The 19,369-nt window shown below is 43.0% G+C and overlaps 1 protein-coding gene across 1 annotated transcript; it reads right to left on the reverse strand.

The window, feature by feature from the left end:
* Positions 1 to 2,866: 2,866 nt before the first annotated feature.
* On the reverse strand, positions 2,867 to 4,957 carry LOC122925789. The gene is made up of 2 exons (XM_044277141.1): positions 4,850 to 4,957; positions 2,867 to 3,536 (listed from the first exon to the last, which is right to left on the reverse strand). The coding sequence occupies exons 1-2, from the start codon at positions 4,861 to 4,863 to the stop codon at positions 2,867 to 2,869; spliced, it is 684 nt and encodes a 227-aa protein (XP_044133076.1). The 5' UTR covers positions 4,864 to 4,957.
* Positions 4,958 to 19,369: the final 14,412 nt, after the last annotated feature.

Below are 19,369 nucleotides of genomic sequence, written 5' to 3' on the forward strand. Positions count from 1 at the left end.
TGATTCAGAGGAAGAGGTCTTAGTGCATTGGCTCGTTTCTCGGCAATGGGGTCCGCGCCCTCCTTTGTTGAATGATGAACCGACTAGAAGGCGACGTTTTTGGGTCCATCCGATTGTTTCCAAACGCTACCGGAAAGGACACTTCCATACCCTTTACCAAGATCTGCGGCTGCATCCAGAGAAGTTCTTTGCCTTCTGTCGGATGTCAGTGGGTACCTTTGACCGATTGCTGTCGTCTCTACGTACTGTCCTTACCTTTATGGACACCAATATGAGGCGCAGCATTTCACCTGAGGAAAGGCTCATCGTCACGTTGAGGTAAGCAGTATAGTACTTGTTAAGTTTCACCAGTAATGTGCACTGCTTGTGTCAGGGGGAACATGTGCTAGAAAATGGCTGCTGTGAAACATGTGCTACTGTTTCCTGAAGTCCCCTTCTTTTTAAATCCTATTTTTCTTGGGGGTGTTTTTGTTTAGATTTAACCTCTTGAAAACCTGCGACATATGATTCTTTTTTTTGGGGTTAGGTTTATTTTAGCAGCTTTAAAACGTGTGTTCATCTATAAAGGGCTCCAGACACTCCATGATTCGTCGCCATTCGCCTGTAGTTTGTTTCAAATTGTGTTTTTAGTCAGTCACTCAGCCATGTTACTGCAGGCTGTTACATGCCTTTTTTGGCTTCTAGACAATTTTCCACAAATACAGGTGTATTCGTTTGTGTTTAGGAGTGTGTGAACGAATTGGGTCACTCTGTCAGGTTCTCTAGTGGCGTGTACCACCTATTAGAAGTCTATATCCCAGTCTGTTCACTTTTATAGGGGATTGTGCTGCTGCCAACCCCTCAGATTTAATGTTCACATAATGGCTATTGCTCGCAGATTTCTTACCTTGCACATGACTATCTGCATTTTTTCCAAAGGGTAGAACCAGTGTTTATGTTAAAATTTCGTGTTAGTACTGCCCTTACCCCAAATGATGCTCCGGTATGGTTTGTATTCCCCATTGCCAATATAATTTAGTTTAAGCATCCATGGACATGTTGCAGAGTTGGCAAGCCGTTTTCAGACAGAGGTGCGACTGGTCATCCATCATTTGGCTACTTTACTGCCAAAAGCACACCAGACAATTTTGCAGGAATACTGTGGTACAATATGGTTGGGGCTTTTGGTTTTTAACCATTTGCTAGACAATGCATGAATTAATTCCATGCTGCCTGTCGCTTGAATTGTGTGCTTTCGGCAGATCAATGCTATGTAAAGTCTAGGGTGTATATTTGTTAACCCTCAAATTTACAATGGTTGTGGGCGCACACAGAGAGACCCTTCCCATAGGTTACGCTCCACTAGACATAGTGTGGTTTTAAATAATGTAGTGTATAGAACGTTGCTAAGGAATCCAGACTCTGTTGTTCCGTTACTTATTTTTTTTATTTTTCTCACAACAGATTCCTTGCCACTGGGAACTCGTTTGCATCCCTGCATTTCGAGTTTCTATTAGGAACCTCCACGATCTCGAGAATTGTTCGACACACTTGCCAGGTCATCTGGCAGCAGCTCCGAGAGACGGTGATGCCGCAACCCAAGGTGGACGATTGGCTTCGGATCGCTGAGGGCTTTCAAAATTCAGCGCAGTTCCCAAACTGCATCGGGGCAATGGATGGCAAGCACATCCGTGTGAAGAAGCCGCCACACTCAGGGAGCCGTTTCTTCAATTATAAACAGTTTTTCTCGGTAGTGCTGATGGCTGTTGCTGACAGTAACTACCGGTTTATAATGGTAGATATTGGGTCCTATGGAAGCACTGCGGATGCTCGCATCTTTAGTGCTTCTAGAATGGGTGAGCGGCTTCTTGCCAACCAGCTAGCCCTGCCCGAGTCCAGAACACTGCCCGGATATGCCCGTCCGCCGGCTCCATTTGTCATCGTGGCGGATGAAGGGTTTGCATTGACTCCACATGTTATGCGGCCCTTCCCAAAGCGTGGTTTGGATGTCAGGAGGCGTATCTTCAACTACCGGTTGACTCGTGCCCGTCGGTATGTGGAGTGCGCTTTCGGGATACTCTCTAGCAAGTGGAGGGTGTTCTTGTCATCCATACAGATGGATCCGGAGAATGCTACCCTGGTGATTCAAGCTTGTGTTGTTCTGCACAACTTCACCAGGATTCACGAGGCTTCCTCTTCTGTAGACTTGGAAGATCTTCCAACGTCTTCAGATTTGGGCTTGGAAAGGACCCTGCATAGACGACCAGGGACTGCAGGCATTGCAGTTCGTGAACTCTTTGCAGACTACTTTCACAGCCCAGAGGGGTCCTTGCCATGGCAGAGGGACGCTATTCGTGGCAGTTTTTGAAATCTTCTGGGCTCGTTAGTTTTTTGTTATTTTCTAGATAGATTACTTGAATTTATTGTATTAGTGGAGTGTAGGGACTCGCAAGGTAATGAGGACCCTTGACGTGGGCTTGCGGGCTGAGATTTTGTGGACATCGCATATTTTATTTAATCTACACATTTAATTTAAATGATGCTTTGGTCTAAATTTATTTAGACTATTTCATCATTAAACTTCGAGTATTTGGTCCATAAAATTTTCTAATACCTCATGTTGAAAGTTAATAAATTTAAAGGTGCGGTGCATCTTAATAAAGTGTTGCATGTGTAGATACTGTGTGTGTGTTTTTGGGCAATATACACCAAATGATAAGGTTAATGGTTTGTGGAATGTTAGAAAATAAAACCAGACACATTTTTAGTGCACAAAATAACTTTTTTCAAAAATATTCAGCACCAAAACAGGTTAGAATCAATATTTTTGACAAATAAACACAACCAAACAAATTGAAACAGAAAAACCACTCCCCAAAAAAGAAAATCATAACTCAAAGAGGTCCTGGGTGAAAGACCCTGCCGGAAAGGAGGACCGTGGCCTTCCTTGAGCCTGCTGTTGTGGGACAGTGGGCAAACTGCCCTGGAAAATGGGCTGTGATGCCCCTTGCAAATGGCCATGGGGTGGCCCGTACTGGGGGTGTGGGGCAAAAGAAGGCGCCTGAGTTGGTTGCCTTTCCCGTCCAAATTGGCCGGCCACTTGGGGTTGCCCCTCATTTTCAAGATCCACCATCCATCTGTTCAAATGGCCCAGGATGTCCCCATGATTTGGGATGGCGAACATCTTCATGACCACCGCTATAGAAGCCACGCATGCGTTGTGGTCCGGTTCCGGCACTTTTTTCAGAAGGGGCGCCAATCCGCGAAGCATCTTCTCCTCCACTCCGTCACTCCGCCTCTGTGCCAGAAAATCAATGACGCGTGCGTCAATAACCTCCCGACTCTCTGGCACAGAGGTGGAGGGAGGGACTTGGCGGGGGCGTCTTCGGTGCGGCTGCCTGACACGGGGTGGACTGGGCTGTTGGTGCTGGCCCTGTGACGACTCCTCCGGCTCCTCTGCTGGCGTCGGTTCCGGACTAATTGCAGGGGAGAAAACAGCTGGGGTTTCACTTCCATCTGTCGACGACTCCCCAGAGGGTTCCAGACTGTCCACAGTACTGTTTTTCAAAGACATGTAAAAACTCAATTAGATATCTCTTTTTAAATTTAACAGAAAATAAACAGTGATATTAGGTGTGATCAGCTGTATACAGACACTATACATATGGAGTGGCTCGAAACAACATAATGTAAGAGAATATGCAATAAACACATGCATCTATGTGAACAGTGCAATTCCAAATGTATTTACAATATATAGGGCAAGATGGGTCACAACTGGTAAAGCGGAAATGGTAATGTAATGGTAAAACATGGTTTGATGGTTGAAGCAGTCCAGCGAAAGAAGAGGAATATTCATTCCAGGCACCAAACCAGTGCGGATATTGACGCCATCTCACCAGTATGTGGCCTGCTTCAACCATACCAACATACAAGAGGTAGGGTCTAACTGGTCGAACTTATTTTCCAGCAAAATAATAACATGTACTGGGCCACAAATGTGCATGATGAGAGCAGTCATTCAGAGACGGGTGGTCAAGCCTAGAAGGAACATCATTGGATTCTGTTTTTTTTTTCATTGAACACAAACAAACCAAGGAATCAATGTTGGTCCTGGTGCCATACATTGAAAGCAATGTGAATGACGTGGCCAATACCAAATGGTGATCAAATTCCGACATGTCAGTAAAAAAAAGGAATCTATATGGGAACTATAAAAGCACCCGCTAATGTCAAAACTGATATACTAATCTGGACTTGCATTAAAATGGGAGACATGCACCTTTTGAGGTATAAATGACCTATCCCTATGCAAAGTTCCAAAGATTATTGTGGTATAAGACCAACAGGAGGCAAACACGCAGAACATCTGTATGATGAGATAATGCGTGCGGAGCGCACGTGGCTTGTCGTTTGTGAAATCCTTTCATTATTAAAAACATCTATGTTCTGGGACCTGCCCAAAATTGATGCAGCAGGAACCAAACAGAGAGGGGGGGGTGCTATATGCGCACTACACGTGTCGTCTCATCATACAGCTCAGCAGCGGGTTTGAATGGGGGCAACCTTTCACATAAAGTGATGGACACAACCAACCCCAGGCATGTGCAAACTGATGCCCACCATCTGATGCACAACGACAACTCCAAGCAGGACTGGTTAACTTACAGGTATTCAGGCATGCTTGGCGTGTGCCTTCAAAAAATGTGGGATTGTGACATTTTGTACATGGCTGCCCCACAGAAAGTAGATGCCTTCAATAGTACAACAGAAATGAAGCCATTACTTTCGTGTACACATTAGCTGAGGCATACACAATTGAAAGATTAAGCACAATGAGAAATGGATCAACAAATCATAATTTACTTACGGCCTCAAGTCCATTACGGGTCTGAGAAACTGCAACTGGGCAGTATATATGTATGGCCTCTTCCGGGAGGGACCCTCTCCACTACGCCCCTTGCTGGAGACCTCTCGCCGAAATTGGTCCCGGCAACTGGCCCAGCGAGTTTTGGTTTGTTTCACTGTTCATAATGAAGCAAAAAAAACAAAAAAAATATTACAAAGGATCCAAAGAAACCAGCATAAAATGACATTTTACAAAAAAGGGAGCAAATCGGGAATAACAAGGTACCAAAAAAAAAGGACCAAATAAACAGCACATGGTACAGTCCAGCAGGTGTCTGGATACTAATGCAGACGAACAAGATGGAGGATACTAGTCGTGTAAGCCTTGTGGCCCTAACTTTAAAAATTAAAGTGTCGGTCACAACTCTAAGATGCTCAAATACAAGGACATGTGTCTGGGACAAAAAGGGCACAAACATGTGATTATAAACATGAGAACTGTATGCTGGAGCAAAGGGAGGGACAGCCATTTACACTTAGAAATGGTGTTGTATGGAATGTAATAGACGTCACTTTAACAAAGCATGTGCGGCCCTTTATGGCAAATGAAGCTGAACTGCACAAAAAACACTATTGGGAACTCAGGGTTAAAAACAAAATCTGGTTGCCATCCAGTGGGCACGCACAGCACAACTACATTGCTCTCACTTACCTAAGTCAGCACGGCCTCTGCTATCAGCTTTGGCCCAATCATTCTTTCGGAGGCTACGGGCCACCTGCTCCCACGCAGCATCCTTTCTGGTCCGATCCAGATATATATTGCTGCGCGTATCCCAAATTTCTGGCCTCTCCTGGACCAGGGTGATGAGCTTTTCCACATTCCACCTCGGCATTTTCTTCTCAGTGAAAAATTTATGGCTGCCTCACCACACAGAGAAGCTTCCAGACACAGGTGGCTAGAAATTAGCATAATCTGTGACCCTAAACTTCCTGTACATTTTTTTTTTTCAAATTTTATTGCCACAACTTTTGCCAGACAGAGTGCCCATGGCAAATGAAATAAATAAAACGGGCGCGGACGCGGACGCGGGTGTCAAACGGGTGACGCGGATCCGTTAGCCGTGAAAAAAATAGGACAGGTTATATTTTTTTCACGGCCTCGAAACACGGGTCACGGGCGCGGTGTAAAAACGGTGCACAAGCCGAGTTTTCAACGGCCCCATTGAAAGTCAATGGAGCCGCAGAAAAAAACGGCTAACGGCACAACGGCCACGGGTGCACACAACGGTCGTGTGCATGAGGTCTAACTCGGAGTGACAGGAGATTTACAGAATCAGATTTCTTTTTTTTGTCGTCATATTTTGAGCTCTATAACTTTTTGGGAATTATGTGTACAGAGCTGGATGGGGGCTCATTTTTTGCGGGGCAATCTGAACTTTTCACTGATACCATTCTGGGGTGTTTAAGACTTTTTGATCACTTTTTATTTACATTTTTGTAGCAAATGAAGCGACCAAAAACGGCGAATCGGACATTTGGACTCTTTTTTTTTTCCTGTTTTGCCGTTTGCCGTATGGGGAATATATTTTTATACAATGGGTGTTTTTACACATTGCGACACCCATGATGTGTATTTTTTTAGTTCTTTTATTTTCATTTTGGGAAAAGGGGGGTGATCTGAATTTTTATGTTTTATTTTACACTTTTTTATAGTTCCCAGGTTACACACACATCTCTGTTACACAGTAAAAAGCTCTGCTACATGCGGTTACACACACATCTCTGTAACACAGTACACAGCACTGCTACATGCAGGTTACACATACAGCTCTGCTACACAGTACACAGCTCTGCTACATGCAGGTTACACATACAGCACTGCTACACAGTACACAGCTCTGCTACATGCAGGTTACACATACAGCTCTGCAACACAGTACACAGCTCTGCTACATGCAGGTTACACATACAGATCTGCTACACAGTACACAGCTTTGCTACCTGCAGGTTACGCATACATCTCTGTAACACAGTACACGGCTCTGCTACATGCAGGTTACACATACAGCTCTGCTACACAATACACAGCACTGCTACATGCAGGTTACACATACAGCACTGCTACAAAGTACACAGCTCTGCTACATGCAGGTTACACATACAGCTCTGCTACACAGTACACAGCTCTGCTACATGCAGATTACACATACAGATCTGCTACACAGTACACAGCTCTGCTACCTGCAGGTTACACATACAGCACTGCTACACAGTACACAGCTCTGCTACATGCAGGTTACACATACAGCTCTGCTACACAGTACACAGCTCTGCTACATGCAGATTACACATACAGATCTGCTACACAGTACACAGCTCTGCTACCTGCAGGTTACACATACAGATCTGCTACACAGTACACAGCTCTGCTACATGCAGGTTACATATACAGATCTGCTACACAGTACACAGCTCTGCTACCTGCAGGTTACACATACAGATCTGCTACACAGTACACAGCTCTGCTACATGCAGGCTACACATACAGATCTGCTACCTGCAGGTTACACATACATCTCTGTAACACAGTACACAGCTCTGCTACATGCAGGTTACACATACATCTCTGTAACACAGTACACAGCTCTGCTACATGCAGGTTACACATACAGATCTGCTACCTGCAGGTTACACATACATCTCTGTAACACAGTACACAGCTCTGCTACATGCAGGTTACACATACATCTCTGTAACACTGTACACAGCTCTGCTACATGCAGGTTACACATACAGACCTGCTACCTGCAGGTTATACATACATCTCTGTAACACAGTACACAGCTCTGCTACATGCAGGTTACACATACATCTCTGTAACACAGTACACAGCTCTGCTACATGCAGGTTACACATACAGGTCTACTACACAGTACACAGCTCTGCTACATGCAGGTTACACATACAGCACTGCTACACAGTACACAGCTCTGCTACATGCAGGTTACACATACAGCTCTGCTACACAGTACACAGCTCTGCTACATGCAGGTTACACATACAGATCTGCTACACAGTACACAGCTCTGCTACCTGCAGGTTACACATACATCTCTGTAACACAGTACACAGCTCTGCTACATGCAGGTTACACATTCAGCTCTGTAACACAGTACACAGCTCTGCTACATGCAGGTTACACATACAGATCTGCTACCTGCAGGTTACACATACATCTCTGTAACACAGTACACAGCTCTGCTACATGCAGGTTACACATACATCTCTGTAACACAGTACACAGCTCTGCTACATGCAGGTTACACATACAGATCTACTACACAGTACACAGCTCTGCTACCTGCAGGTTACACATACAGATCTGCTACACAGTACACAGCTCTGCTGCCTGCAGGTTACACATACAGATCTGCTACCTGCAGGTTACACATACATCTCTGTAACACAGTACACAGCTCTGCTACATGCAGGTTACACATACATCTCTGTAACACAGTACACAGCTCTGCTACATGCAGGTTACACACACATCTCTAGTACAGAGCTCTATTTGATGGCTACTGTTCTGTACACTCTACCAGCTGCTGTGCACATCTGACCCCTCCCACACACGTGACTCGTCACATGGTCATGACGTCATCACAGGTCCTTTGCCTCTCCAGCAGCTAGCAGCTCCGTCAGGTGAAGAGTGTGTGTAGTAGGGCGTATTTTGAGTTAGGGAGGACGGAGTTTTGGCTGATGTCTGAGGGAGGACGGAGTTTTGGCTGATGTCTGAGGGAGGACAGAATTTTAGCTGATGTCTGAGGTCTGATGGAGTTTTGCCTGACGGAGGACGGAGTTTTGTCTGATGTCTGAGGTCTGATGGAGTTTTGGGTGAGGGAGGACGGAGTTTTGTCTGATGTCTGAGGTCTGATGGAGTTTTGCCTGATGGAGGACGGAGTTTTGTCTGATGTCTGAGGGCTGATGGAGTTTTGCCTGATGGAGGACGGAGTTTTGTCTGATGTCTGATGGAGGACGGAGTTTTGTCTGAGGTCTGATGGAGTTTCGAATGAGGGAGGACAGAGTTTTGTCTAAAGTCTGAGGTAGGAGGGAGTTTTGCCTGACTGAGGATGGAGTTGTGGATGATGTCTGACGATGTCCTAATATGTATGCCGTACACTCAGCTACAACTTAAAACCACACCCATTCACACTCCACTGAATGATTTATGTCTTCCATACCAGCCACATTCTTTTCTTTGTTTCATCGTAAAACTTGCAGCACAAACACAGCTTTCCTGGACAAATATAGAAACACCACAGCTAGAATTGCTGCTGATCTCTGTTGTTCTGTCATTTTTTCCAACGCCTTCAGCTCTTCCATTTTTGATTAATGAAAATCTTATAACAAGACAGCATACGAGTTATAATCATACAATAATTTTTGTTAAACCCAAATCATCTTATATGCCACGTGGTCTTAATTGGTGTTGCATATATATAATGATTTTTGTTAAAGGCTGGAGGTTAGCTGCTTGGGAAGGAAGAAAGATAACTATTTAGCAATCTTTACCTTTCTTCGTCTTGCAAAAGGTTATTACACATATCACATTACTTACTCCGCATAGCATATTCTCTCCCCCTTCCTCGTTTTGCATTGCCCGCATCTATTATCTAAGGAATGTTTGCCTAGCAGACTATATGCTTCTCTGTTAAAGCTGGGGGATGAAATTAACCCACCATTGCCGTCAGCCCCCCCTCCCTGACTCTTATCTCTCGAGGAGCCGTCCAAATTTTCTGAGACTTTGAGATTTTGTTTGTCCACAGACACTACAGATCCATCCCTCAGGTCTCTGTTGGGGGAGGATACTTTCAATGGGGGGCTGCAAAACCTTTTGTCTCTAAGCCCATTTGGCTTATCTTGTCCCACAGTATACATGTACATCTTTGTTCCTTCATCACTCAACTTTTGTTCCCTCCTATTTGGCTACTAGCTGAGGAGCTATATATTTACTTCCTTCATGAGAATGAGACTGGCCCATTTCAACAACAATGTTTCAGACTGACACACACAAAACAGAGGAGTTAGCAGGCACCTTTAATCCTTAGCAGGCACCCTTTGGCTCAATCTGACTATTACGTCTGACTATTCAGCGAGGATTCCTCTCCGCAACATCTTCCCCCTTGGAGGTCAGGTAAGTCTTCCTGTACAGGTCAGGCGGAGATTACCTCCACAAGTCTTCCTCCTTGGGTGTAAGGCGGCTCCGCATGTCTTCCTGTACAGGTCAGGCAGAGTTTACTTTGTCCAACACCTCAAAGCCACAGCGCCCTCTTTTCCCCTTCCTTTGCCTGTGGTCTTACCGTCCGTGCTCAGTTCACTCACTCCTCAGACAATCAAATGTACACATAACCACATATACACACCAAAGTGATCTATCAATTCAGATCATGGTTCTATGGACCCTAGGCTTTCAGCATTTCGGGCGACACTAGTATACTCACATGGGCTCTACCGTACAGTAGACTAAGCCACCAGAGCATAACAAACTGAATAGCAGAGAGGAAGGTAAGGTAAAGAGTTTTCTCACCTTTCTTTGAGACCTCGGTTCTCCCCTCTCTTGCTATTCATCAAGTCCTGGGGGCTTCTGTGTGTTGACTGTCAATACTCCCTTCACCGGGGGCCCCATGTTGGGTGCCAACTGTTGAAGAAGCTTTAACTTGAAGCATTTAAGATACACTCTGGTGCTCTAAATCAGGGTACCCCAAGGGGTTAATATCCATGAGTGGCAGAGACATACGCGGACACAAAGCCAGGTCAAAGACATTCTCTCTGTTTATTATAATGAGAAAAGCGGTTTATACATCTTTAGGAAGGGGGTGTCCCCCTCTAAGACTCATGACATTATTTCATTGGCTTAGAAGGAAAAGAAGATCAGATAACATTTGGATTCTGCGCAGTATGCACTGTCTTACAAACTTTGGTATATGAACTTATGTAAACATCCACATGCCAGCACCTTCTTGTATTGGCTTCTTACTAACATTAATACTACATACGTCATATATGACACCTCTAGGAGTTTTTTTTTTTATAGGTAATGAGTATACATGTGTATAATCTAACTAAGTAATTGGCTCAAGCATTTTTCCACAGTTCATACATCATCCTTGACACATCTATGGGAGAAGTGAGGGTGCTTTTGCAGCTTCGATCTCCCTCTGTTCTCACTTCAGTGTTGTACAAATAGACAACTTGAAGCAAAGGGGGAGGGGAGGCAGCTTCAAGCAGATACATATAAATCATCTCTGGTTACATAGTACTTGGAAAAGAATACAATGGTATTCACACCTCTATCAATATTGTTGTATACTATTAGTTATACTGAGAAGTGATGTGGATTTTGTTGAAAAGAAATAGATCAAAGCATAATGTGTTGATATGTGATTCATGTATATATATATATATATATATATATATATATATATTTATTTTTATTTTTTACTATTAGTGCTTTGCTTTTTTTTCCATGGTATGGTTATTGCTGTTATTGTGCCCCAGTGCCAAGAGGGGCCTTTTCTGACAGCAGTGGTGCTTTAAGAAATAATAAGCATCTGGAGGTATAATATAGCCATAGACTACTATTATTCCTATTTTAACTACGTTTTTGTAGAGCATTTTATATTGAAATAGAAACATAGAATCGCATAGAGGATTTTGTATGTTATTGTATCGTAACACTTCACTTTCCTCCTTTTGAAATTAGTAAGGTTCTTTTATATTATGATAAATAGTGTTGAGCAAATCAAAGTATCCAAAGTGGACTTTAATCAAAATTTCAGGAAAAATTTGCCGCAGGTCCTTCAGTGGGTTTTCTTCAGGAGTGGGCAGCTTCTCCGCGATCAAGTGGATGAGGTAAATATATAAATATATATATATATATATATATATCTCTCTCTATATATATATATATATATATATATATATATTTATATATACACATATACAGTAACACAAAGGTAAATAGCAGCAGTCCTTATCTGCCAGGTGCAAAAAGGTCCTTGGAGGATTCTAGCTGAAAAATCCACAAACAGTTATAAAAAGTCTCAACAAGGCAGCACTCCGGTCTTGGTGAAAAACAAGTGGATCTTTTATTACACCTGTGTATAAATATATATTAGTGTTGATCGAGCACCAAAGTGCTCGGGTGCTCTGGCTGAACACATCAGGATGCTCGGGTGCTCGGTAGAGCACCCGAGTATAATGGAAGTCAATGGGAGTATAATGGAAGTCAAGAGGGGAGGGTGACTGGATCATAGGAAAAGGTCCGAAATTGAAGAAAACACCACAAAATGATTCGGGAATAGCATGGGGAGGATGTCTCGATGCATCTTGGACTCCCAGGTCGCTGCTTGGTAGAGATGGCTTTGTGGTTCACCCGGCGGTCATTTTGCGGCGAACTTTGCTCATTCGCTGTTTGCCGAACTGGTGAACATATGACGATATTCGCGCCCGCCAAATTCTTTTACATTGTGAAGAACTTTGACCCATTAAACATCCATCAGGTAGTACAGGACAGCCAATTGAGACGTTTCAGCACATGGACATACCCCCTACCTTATAAATAAACCTGATCTGGGTGCCATTTTACATTCAGTCTTTTGCCAGTGTAGGGAGAGGTTGCTGTGTGAAGCAGGGACAGACTGTTAGGGACACAAAACGCTAACTAATAGGGCCACAAAAGTCCTTTTAAGGACTGGTATAGGTGTGCTATTGATAGGTGTGAGATACTGAGGGGTGTAATATACTTATAATATACTTTCTAACATAGAAAGTATATTATAGTACAATTGTATTGTGCAGCAGTTGTGTGCAGTTCTGCTGCGATATTGCAGCTATACAGAGTGACAAACGCTATTGGAACAAATAATTTCTACTGGTGTGATTTACCATTTGCCCCCAAAAAACTGATTGAGGCAGGGGTGTGATATACCTATAATATACATTCTATATAGTGCATTTAGGTAGTGCAGCATTTGTTTGTGGTTTTTATGTGTTACCTCAGCTCACAGAGTAAAAAATGCTATTGGAACAAATAATTTCTACTAGTGTGAAATACAAGTTGCCCCCCAAAAAATTAATTGAAGCAGGGGTGTTATTTACGCTGAAATCATTTGCAGTCATTTCTTGTGAAAGAGTATAGGGTGGTATTTCAGTAATACACAAAACATTTAAACGCATTGCACGTAGCATTCATTTCTGGTGAAAGAGTATAGGGGCTTATTTAACCCCTTAGGGACTTAGGATGTACCGGTACGCCATGTGTGCCGAGTCCTTAAGGACCCAGGAGGTACCGGTACGTCCTAACTTTAAAACGGCATTGCAGCGCAGTGGGGGTTAATCGCAACAGGATGTCCACTTAAATCATTGAGCGGGCATCTTGTCACAACGCCGGGGGGGTCATGTGGCATTGGCGATCGCCGCAAACCGCAGGTCTATTCAGACCTGCGGTTTGCTGCTTTTACCTGGTGCGGCGGCGGTGGTTGGCGGTGCCATCGGGTCCCCATGGGGCTGTGGGGGGGACCCGATGGCATGGAAGGCAGCGCGATGCCTTCCTGAGGCATCGCCGTTGCCTTCCTGTGACGTGCCTGTGAGATCCAGCCCCCTGGATCTCACAGGCTGGAAGCTGTATGAGTAATACACACAGTATTACTTATACAGCCAATGTATTCCAATACAGAAGTATAGGAATGCATTGTAAAGGGGATTAGACCCCCAAAAGTTCAAGTCCCAAAGTGGGACAAATAATAAAGTGAAAAAAAAGTTGAAAAAATAAAGTTTTCTCCCCAAAAAATTAAAAGTTTCAAGTAAAAATAAACACAAACATCATTTTCCCCAAATAAAGTTAAAAAAAATGGTGAAAAAATAGGGGGGAAAAAAAGTATACATATTAGGTATCGCCGTGTCCGTATCGAAAGGCTCTATAAACAAATCACATGACCTAAACCCTGAGATGAACACCGTAAAAAATAAAAAATAAAAACTTTGCTAAATAAGCAATTTTTTGTCACCTTACATCACAAAAAGTGTAATAGCAAGCAATCAAAAAGTCACACGCACCCCAAAATAGTGCCTATAAAACCATCATCTCATCCGCAAAAATCATACCCTACCCAAGGTAATCGCCCAAAAACTGAAAAAATTATGGCTCTCAGACTATGGAAACACTAAAACATTTTTTTTTTTTACTTCAAAAATGAAATCATTGTGTAAAACTTACATAAATAAAAAGAAAGTATACATATTAGGTATTTCAGCGTCCATAATAACTTGCGCTATAAAAATATCTCATGACCTAACCCCTCAGGTGAATACCGTAAAATAATAAAAAAATAAAAACAGTGTAAAAAATGCCTTTTTTTGTCACCTTACATCACAAAAAGTGTAATAGCAAGTGATCAAAAAGTCACACGCACCCCAAAATAATGACAATAAAACCGCCATCTCATCCCGCAAAAATCATACCCTACCCAAGGTAATCACCAAAAACTGAAAAAATTATGGCTCTCTATGGAAACACTAAAACATGATTTATTTTTGCTTCAAAAATGAAATCATTGTGTAAACCTTACATAAAAAAAAAAAAAAGTAAACATATTAGGTATCGCAGCGTCCGTGACATCCTGGTCTATAAAAATATCACATGATCTAACCTGTCAGACGAATTTTGTAAAAACAGCTATTTCTTGTTACCTTGCCTCACAAAAAGTGTAATATAGAGCAACCAAAAATCATATGTACCCTAAACTAGTATCAGCAATACTGCCACCCTATCTTATAGTTTTTAAAATTGGGTCACTTTTTGGGAGTTTCATCAGGGGGGCTTCAAATGGGACATGATGTAAAAAAAAAACAGTCCAGCAAAATCTGCCTTCCAAAAACCGTATGGCATTCCTTTCCTTCTGCGCCTTGCCGTGTGCCCGTACAGTAGTTTACAACCACATTTGGGGTGTTTCTGTAAACTACAGAATCAGGGCCATAAATATTGAGTTTGGTTTGGCTGTTAACCCTTGCTTTGTAACTGGAAAAAAAAATTCTAATGGAAAATCTGCCAAAAAAGTGAAATTTTGAAATTGTATCCCTATTTTCCATTAATTCTTGTGGAACACCTAAAGGGTTGCCAAAGTTTTTAAAATCAGTTTTGAATACCTCGAGGGGGGTAGTTTAATGAATCGGGTCATTTTTGTGTGGTTTCTATTATGCATGCCTCTCAAAGTGACTTCAGACCTGAACTGGTCCCTAAAAATTGGGTTTTTGAATAGATTTGCTTCTAAACTTCTAAGCCTTGTAACATCCCCCAAAAATAAAATATCATTCCCAAAATGATCCAAGCATGAAGTAGACATATGGGGAATGTAAATTAATAACTATTTTTGGAGGTATTTGTAACGGACCGTTTCAGCAGACAAGGGGTTAAAATCAGTTTAGGCGATATGCCCCTTTCTGAGAGACAGGCACAGCTACTGCAGAACACCAAACTCCCGAACTGGATACAAAATAGCACTCCAACCTGGAACCTCGCGAATAGCTGCTAGGATACGAACATGAAAAGCATACAATCAGCTTACACTCCTGTCTCTAATAGCATACAGGGAATCCCCCAATAATGAGACAAGGCTCCGTGTTGAGGGTCAAGCAGTGGTCTGACTGTACTTCAAGTACAGCCTCTTTTATTCATAAAAAACAAACATAGTACTGCCCACAGGGTTTTGAAATCCAACCAATCAATAGCTTACAACACACACAATGCAAGTACAGCAACCAATCGTTCATGCCCCCTAGGGGACCAGAAGGGAGACTGCGACACAGAACAGATACAACACAACACCCACAATGCATCATGGTTTCCTCCTCTCTGTCCTGGAGACAACCGAAGAGCAATCCAATTATCTCTCAGGACAAAGGGAAATCGCCAATACACATGTGGAGACAACAGGACAGACATCACCATTTAAACACACAATGGGACAATGGCACAATGGGACAATGGAACACACCCAGCATTTTCCTCCCCTCTGTCTATCCACCCAACTGTCTCCCAAGCTGACAAGTTACACAAACATATATACGCTTGGTTCTTTAAAGTGGTATACCGATATGCCCTAACATCATACATACAGGAATTACCGTATATAGTGACTGGGTTTGCCACAGGGCCATAATCCCGAGGCAAGAGGCTTTTAAACAGGCCTCCCCAAAACCCAGTGGCGAGGTTGGTTTCGCCACACATCTCCCCCTCCCAGGGAAGACTAACCAGATACCTGACCTCACGGTCAGTACCTGAGTTAGTCTGGCAGTCCAACCACAACCCAATACTGGACCTGTTGAATCTTGGGGCCTGGCTCTGTTCTGTATGTCCCCAGCTGTTGAGTGTGCATCTGCTACTCCATGCAAATATTCCATTCACGTGTCGTTATCTCTGTTTTAGATCCACTCCTGTTTTTATTGGCATTAGCAATACAGAGCAAATGCTGACCGAGTGAAGGTGTGTGCTCCAAAGACAGGATCCGTTTTTGTGGGTTATTGTTCTGATGGATCAGAGGAAGGGAAAATTTATCAGTGATGTCAACAGAAACTTACTGCTCACATCCTCTCCACACTGTCAGATGGCTCTACTTGTATAAGTGTGTAATAGAAAAGGTTATGTAGACATCTATGTGGAATGTGGAACCTATAAGGCAGAGTTTATACTTGAGTTATTATGCCAGGTTTAGCAAATTTAAATATACTTTCTTATCATTTTAATCAAATTTTGGTTTAATAAAATTAATGTTAAAATATTTAATAAGTGTAATAATAAAAATTTAATGTTGCATAAGACAGGAGAGAATCGGCCAGTCTTCTGTTTATTCAATGACGTGGTGTTGCGATGGAGAAAGCATTCCCCCCAAAAAATTACTCTCCACCTGGAGCCAAATCCTGTCAAGATTGATGCAATTGTGGTATTGGCTGCTCATCTAGCAAGATACTTCTGGGGCAACCTGTCTGGCATGCTTAGGCCTCTACTAGTGACAGGCAATGAGAAGAAGACAAAGCTTCAAGGTTGCTTGGAGCCCGAAAGAGTTGTGAATCCTTATTATATTTAATAAATTGAATAACATTTTTAATACATTTTATAACACAGGAGGAGGAGGACATCTTGTGGTGCATGGAGATGGCGATCATCTTTGGATTCCCACACAGACGTCTCAGAAATGAACCTCGGCTTCCAAAAGCAGCTCCTGGGAAGATCATGGAGTGTCCCGATCATCCGTCATCTATTTGCTCCACTTTATTTTGGATGTGTGTAGAACCCGTGTGGGGCCCCCACGCTGCAGACTGATTATGGAGACAACAAATTTTATAATATATATGAAATTTAATAAATGTAATAATGACATTTCATTTTTTTATTAGGAGAGAATCGTCCAGTCTTCAGTTTATTCAACAATGTGGAGGGGATTGCGATGAAGAAAGCATTCCAAAAAAACAATTCCTCTACATCAGGAGCCGAATCCTGTCAAGATTGATGCAAGTGCGGTATTTGCTGGTCATTCAGCAAGATACTTCTGGGGGAACCTGCCTGCCATGTTTAGGCCTCTACTAGCGACAGACAATGAGAAGAAGACAATGCTTGTTCTTTTCTGTACACTGAATGAATAATTTTTGGGGCCTGTGCTCCACTGGCCTACAGTAAAATTGATATCTTATGACCGTCTAATATACCTCCAGCCACATAATCACTGATGTTTGATGTTTTCTGTCCGGTGAATGCCTAATGTTTGGGGCCTGTACTCCCATGGCCCAAAATAAAAATGTTCTAGGCTTCAGCATGACACATTTTTAAGTTTCAATTTAAGACGCATAAAAATGGCCCCTGATTAAAATACATATTTTTTGTGGGAATTTTTGCCATTGATCCCCTTCTGGTATGCCACTGTCCATGTTGTGGGACGATTTGTGCACTTCTTGCATTTGGTGACTCCAAATATGAGCTGAAGGTTTTTCAGGTTCTCCTGCAATTAAAGTGAATGGGGCCTGCAGCGAACATGCGGATCGCGATTGCTCGATCGTGTTCACGAACTGTCCCGGCCAATGTTCGTCCATCATTACTGCTGGGAACCATGTTGTCCGAGTAGTACGCCACTTTTATAGACTGACAATAATATGCACAAAACCTGAAAAAATAAATTATCATTTTAGAGGAAAAAGAAACATTCTTTCCTGTATATTTACTTGTTTATAAAGTGCAAGTGCTGCCAAAAATTACAATGAAGAGGTACTCAGATACAACCTGTATATCACATAATGGAGGACCTCATTCACATTGCGGTACAATAGTTCAGGTAGTGGGACTCCTACACTCATAAAGCCTATGCACTAAGTGAAAGGGCTGCCAAAAATTACAAGGAACTAGCAGTCAAAAACACCCTTAATTAAACATAAAGGAGGGCATCATACACACCCTTGAAAAATTATGATTGATGGCCTGCTGGTGACCCTCAAAAACATTATGAGCATAGGCCTGCTGATCTTACCATCTAAAACATTAGGGGCGAGGGCCTGCTGCCGCATTGGGCGATTGCACATCCCGTGACGGCGAAAATCCATTCAGATGTCTGCCCTATCAACTTTCGATGTTCTTTTCTGCACCTACCATGGTGATCACGGGTAATGCGGAATCTGGTTTTAATGCCGGAGAGGGAGCCTGAGAAAGGGCTACCACATCCAAGGGAAGTCAAAGGCTGAAATCTGATTGGCTGCTGTTGCCTTGCCCCTTAATTTTCCTAATTGTGAACCACCCAGAGAGTGTGGGACAAGTTATTAAAGCACAAGATTCCAAGAAAGACAGCAGGCACAAACATTACCCACTCCCGACTCGGGGAGGTAATGACGATAAATAACAATGAGTACACTTTCTATTAACGAGGATCCATTGGAGGGCAAGTCTGGTGTCAGCAGCCAACTTGCTCCCGACCTCCACAATGTTCACCCAGTGTGCCATCATGGTTAGGATTGTGTTGGCCAGACTCTTGGCTACTGAGACTGGACTTGTAGGTGAGGGCCTGCGGCCTCTTTGTTAACTCTAGAAAACTTGTAGGCGATCGCATGTCCCCATGATGGCAACAATCCATTTGGATGTCTGCCCTATCAACTTTGGAGCAATTTTTCAACAAGGACCTTCTGGTATAACACCGTTTTTCTTGTCCTCTCCACCAGAAGAAATAAGAAGTTCTCTTTGTAACGGGGTCGAAAAGGGTAAACAATCAGTAAATTGTGTTGTCTAAAATGCGTATAACGCGCGGGTTGTGGGAAAGGCAGCCTAACATGAGGTCAGCCATGTGTGCCAGAGTACCAACAGGAAAGACTTCGCTGTTGTCATCAGAGGGTGAGCTGACCCTGTAAAAGATTGTAGGTGAGTGCCTGAAGGTGAGCTGACCCTGTAAAACATTATATGCAATGGCCTGCAGGTTAGCTGACCCTGTAAAACATTATATGCGAGGGT

Source organism: Bufo gargarizans, chromosome 2, assembly GCF_014858855.1.
Source record: "Bufo gargarizans isolate SCDJY-AF-19 chromosome 2, ASM1485885v1, whole genome shotgun sequence".
NCBI lineage: Eukaryota > Metazoa > Chordata > Amphibia > Anura > Bufonidae > Bufo > Bufo gargarizans.